Source organism: Danio rerio, chromosome 1 (assembly GCF_049306965.1).
Source record: "Danio rerio strain Tuebingen ecotype United States chromosome 1, GRCz12tu, whole genome shotgun sequence".
NCBI lineage: Eukaryota > Metazoa > Chordata > Actinopteri > Cypriniformes > Danionidae > Danio > Danio rerio.
The window spans coordinates 47,748,657-47,753,340 of NC_133176.1; the positions used below are offsets into that span (position 1 = coordinate 47,748,657).

Below are 4,684 nucleotides of genomic sequence, written 5' to 3' on the forward strand. Positions count from 1 at the left end.
TGCTGGAATTAGTCATCAGAAGATGGGTGCACTGTGGTCATAAAGAGATGGACATGGTCAGCAATTGGTAATAATGTGCCCAAAGTGTGCCAAGAAAATATCCCCCACACCATTACACCACCACTCCAGGCCTGAACTGTTGATGCAAAGCAGGATGGATCTATGCTTTTATGTTGTTGACGCCAATTTTCTGACCCTACCATCTGAATGTCACAGCAGAAATCGAGACTCATCACACCAGGCAACATTTTTCCAATCTTCTATTGTCCAATTTTGGTGAGCCTGTGAGAATTGTAGCCTCAGTTTCCTGTTCTTAGCTGACAGGAGTGACACCCGTTGTGGACTTCTGCCGCTGTAGTCCATCTGCCTCAAGATTTGACGTGTTGTGAGTTCAGAAATGCTCTTCTGCATACCTCGGTTGTAACGAGTGGTTATTTGTGTAACTGTTGTCTTTCTATCAGCTCGAACCAGTCAGGCCATTCTCCTCTGACCTCTGGCATCAACAAGGCATTTGCGCCCACAGGACTGCCGCTCACTGGATATTTGAACCACTCTCTGTACAACCTAGAGATGGTCGTGCTTGAAAGAATCCCGGTAGATCGGCAGTTTATGAAATACTCAGACGAACCTGTCTGACACCAACAACCATGCAACGTTCAAAGTCACTTAAATCACTTTTCTTCTCCATTTTGATGCTTGGTTTGAACTGAAGCAGATCGTTTTGACCATGTCTACATGCCTAAATGTAATGAGTTGCTCCCCTGTGATTAGAAATTGGCATTAACAAGCAGTTGGACAGGTGAACCTAATAAAGTGGCCCGTGAGTGTATGTGTGTATATACACAAAAATTCTCTGTAAGGACATTACACATTTTTACTATTGATGATTTTTTTCAGTGCTTTTTTTCACATACTAAAATAATCATAATTCTAGTTCATCAATACTTAATGTATTTGTTTTGAGTAAGTGACCTGATCAACCTGTTTGAATTATATATATATATATATATATATATATATTTTTTTTTTTTTTTTTATGTTTTATTTAAATCTTGAGTGGGCCAGTGTTGTAAACAATAAAACTATAATCCCCAAACATCTAGAGTAAAAACATGCCTTGGTTTGATCCAGGAAGCTGTCCATATAGGAACTGAGACCAAATTTGGTGTTGGTTTGTTTTTCCTTTTAGCTGTAAGTGACAGTAATTACATTCTTTAGTCACCCATTATCAAATCTGTTAAGGATGATTCCAACACTGGTGCTTCATATTTCTATATTTGAAGTCTTAACCCTTATGTCTCTAGAGCGCAAAGTCTCCCCTGCAAACAATGCGTTTGTTTCATTTGTTTCTGGCGTCTTTTTAATAATGCGGAGGACATAATCCAAGGGGACGGAGATGCAAAGCCAGAAACGAGCTGTGCGCCTCTTTCATGTGCCTCGTGCGCTCCTCCTCGCATGCTCTCCGTTCAGTCATTACCGGGCGCCGTGCCTGCGCGCTCCCCCGCCCTCTCCAAACTACGTCTCCACCATCGTAACTCTGAGCTAAGACGTCTGACTTCCTCGGTCCAAACTGGTGCGCGAGAGCCCTCCCCTCCTCTCTCCGCACCGCCTTTTCCGTTTGCCACCCTCGCTTGGGCTTGACCCGACTGGTGACGTAGAGAGATTCCGTGGTGCCCACAGCCGTAGGCGCGCGCTGCGCTCGGGTATATAATGGGCCCGGGACCCATCAGACGGCACTCTCTCAGTCGCTCCGACTCGGGAACCAGAGCATCAGCGGAGATAGCAGAGAATCAGTCTCTAAACTCCTCAGGCTAACTCGCTCTCGGCTTTGGTTCGGAATGGAAACATCAACTTTTACGCGGAGCCAACGCAGCTCCTTTGCGCACAACTTTAAGAGTAAGTTTCTGCTTTTTCTCTGTTCATTTTTGAGCTTTTGAAATCTGCTTTTGTAACGCTTAAGTTTTGGAAATGGATGTACTGAGATTTGAAGATTGATATATTCAAACGGTTTAGAATTGTATCATTTTTGCATGGTCTTACGCAGCTACAGTTGGTTAGAAAATATTTCGTCTGTGATGCATAATGTGTTTTGTGTTAATGTATTAGTGATTTGAATTAAGTGTTCATTCAAACAAGTGTACGCATAGCCTATATTCAAAGTTTTTAGTTTTTGGAACTTTAAATTGCAATTGTGTGAGAAAAGAGAGACTAATATTCAGAGTATGAAGAATATTTGCAGCATTAGCCTACATTTCCTATCACTGAATGTTGTAACTTTGATTTTGATTATATAATCGCACTTTTTCGACGACTTTAAATTGCTAACGGGCTGAAACTGAAAACACATAACGAAATTACATTGCCACATTGATAGAAAACAAATGCGTTGTATGGATGATAACCTGTTTGTGCGTTTGTAAATTAATTTTGATGCTAATCATTTTTGGAAACTAAATGTAAAACATCAAGCCACTAATATGTTTTAATACAAATTTATGAATTTAAAATGATACTTACGGACTGTTTTGGGGAGCTTTTCTGTGGATAACGAGCAGTATGCATGCGCTAGTAAGACAGTGTGACGTGACGCGCTCTCTCTCTCTCTCTCCTCCATCAGGCGCGCTCTCGCTCTGGCTGGTTGTCTGGCTGGTCGTGGTAAAGCCGGTGCCTGCGCAGAACTGCCCGCACCGGTGTGTGTGTTATCCGACCCCAATGACGGTGAGCTGCCAGGCGCAGAACTTTACCATTGTACCCCACGGCATGCCCTACGAATCCCAGCGCGTTTTTCTGCAGAACAACCGCATTACTGAACTGAGAGTGGGGTCTTTTGCTTTTGGCACACAGGTAAGGAACTTTATATGGATAGAATAAAACATTTAATATAATTACGTTTATAAATACAGATTAGAGAATTATATGCCATTTTTGTTGTTGAGTTTACTAATTTTGTTTTTCCTCTCAATATCTTCACCTCATTTTTCTCTTTCTCTGCCTTTCTACTTTTCTATACTTCAATTCATCACATACCAGGTTTTGTGGCTCTTCTCCAACAACATCACTTGGATTGAGGCCGGTGCATTCAGTGAGTTGCGCGATCTGGAGGAGCTCGATCTAGGTGACAACCCAAACCTGCACCGCCTTGAGGGTGGAGCTTTCCGGGGCCTAGAGAAGCTCCAGAGCCTCCACATGCACCGCTGCAAACTGGCTGCCCTTCCCCACGACATCTTTCACAAGCTCTACAGCCTGCAGTTCCTCTACCTGCAGGAGAACCAGCTCCACTTCATACAGGATGATCTCTTCGCCGACCTGATCAACCTCAGCCAGCTCTTCCTGCATGGCAACCGCATCCGCACCCTGTCCGAAAATGTGTTTCGTGGCCTAGTCAACCTCGATCGACTGCTCCTGCATGACAACAGGGTCCGTCAGGTCAACCGCCGTGCCTTCCGGGACCTGGGCAGGCTGACCATGCTCTTCCTCTTCAACAACTCTCTGGCGGAGCTGCCCGGTCAGGCCATGCGTGACGTCTCCTCCATAGAGTTCCTCCGGCTGAACAACAACCCCTGGGCGTGTGGCTGCGAGGCTCGCCCCCTGTGGGAGTTCTTCAGAGGTGCCCGTCTGTCCAGCTCCGAGGTTCTGTGTGCTTCCCCAGCTTCTCGCCGTGGACAGGACCTGCGCTTTCTTAGGGAGATGGACTTCGCCCTGTGCCCCCTTCCCGACCCCGGCTCCCTGGCTGGCACCACCACCACCACCTTCAGCACCAAGACCCGCTGGTGGTTCTCCAAGAACAAGCCTGTCAGCACCTCCAAAGGTATCTTTGAGAAGAGCTCCGAGACCAAGGCACATCCCTACACTGGAGGAAAATCTTCAGTCACATCTACATCCACAAAATATGAGCTTGGCGAGGAAGAAGCTCTGCTTCCCAAGCTCGACCCAGAAGAGTATTGGGCCAACTATGGCAATGAAGATGCAGGCATCACCTCCCTGCGCTGCTTTGAGCTTGAGTGCCCTCCAGAATTCGACTCTCTGCCACCATCTTCCTCGTCTTCTCGCTCCTCGTCTTCAACATTCTTGCTACTCTCCATGTCTGTTTTGACTGTCTGCATCCACCTTCTCTTTGGCTGAATCTGTCCCTCTCAGATGAACTCTTCTCCCCCTCATTTTTTCTCCTCTCTGAAGGAGGGAAAACCCCGTTTGCTCGGTTTAACTCTTGAATGCCTTGATTCCTGTTTACCACATGCCTCACCTGTATCTTTGTTCTGTTCAGTTTGAGCCTCTAGTTTCTGGTATCTAGAGGGCACTACACTGATTTAGGATACAGTAGGTAAGCAGGGAACGTCGGGCAGTACAGGCCCTAATGGAAAGTTATGAAAGCTGTTTACAGGGCTTGGTTAGGTTAGGCAGATACTCGGTCCTTCTTTTTTGAGGACAAGTGTATTCTGAGCCATCTCTGTCGGTCAGTGCAGACAGAGGATAGACATTTCCATCTTAGGTTTACGTACAATATTTGTATGCTTTTAGACTTTTTCAGCCACTCTAAGTGCTTCTATGATAGTTGAAATTATAGCTTGTGATGTCACCATGACACCCTCTCTCCAACACTCTACAGCTCCGTTTTACAGTAGTTACTGGGAACAATAGCATAATGAGCAAATCTTTTGATTCCCTTCAGAGCGATCGAATGTAA

The 4,684-nt window shown here is 45.5% G+C and overlaps 1 protein-coding gene across 1 annotated transcript; it reads left to right on the forward strand.

Annotated features, from left to right (window-relative positions):
- The first annotated feature begins 1,735 nt into the window (after positions 1-1,735).
- rtn4rl2a (reticulon 4 receptor-like 2 a) lies at positions 1,736-4,207 on the forward strand. The gene is given in 3 exon segments (NM_203479.1): positions 1,736-1,896; positions 2,618-2,844; positions 3,031-4,207. Coding segments are annotated over 3 exon segments (1,377 nt in total). The 5' UTR covers positions 1,736-1,838; the 3' UTR covers positions 4,123-4,207.
- The last annotated feature ends 477 nt before the right edge of the window (positions 4,208-4,684 follow it).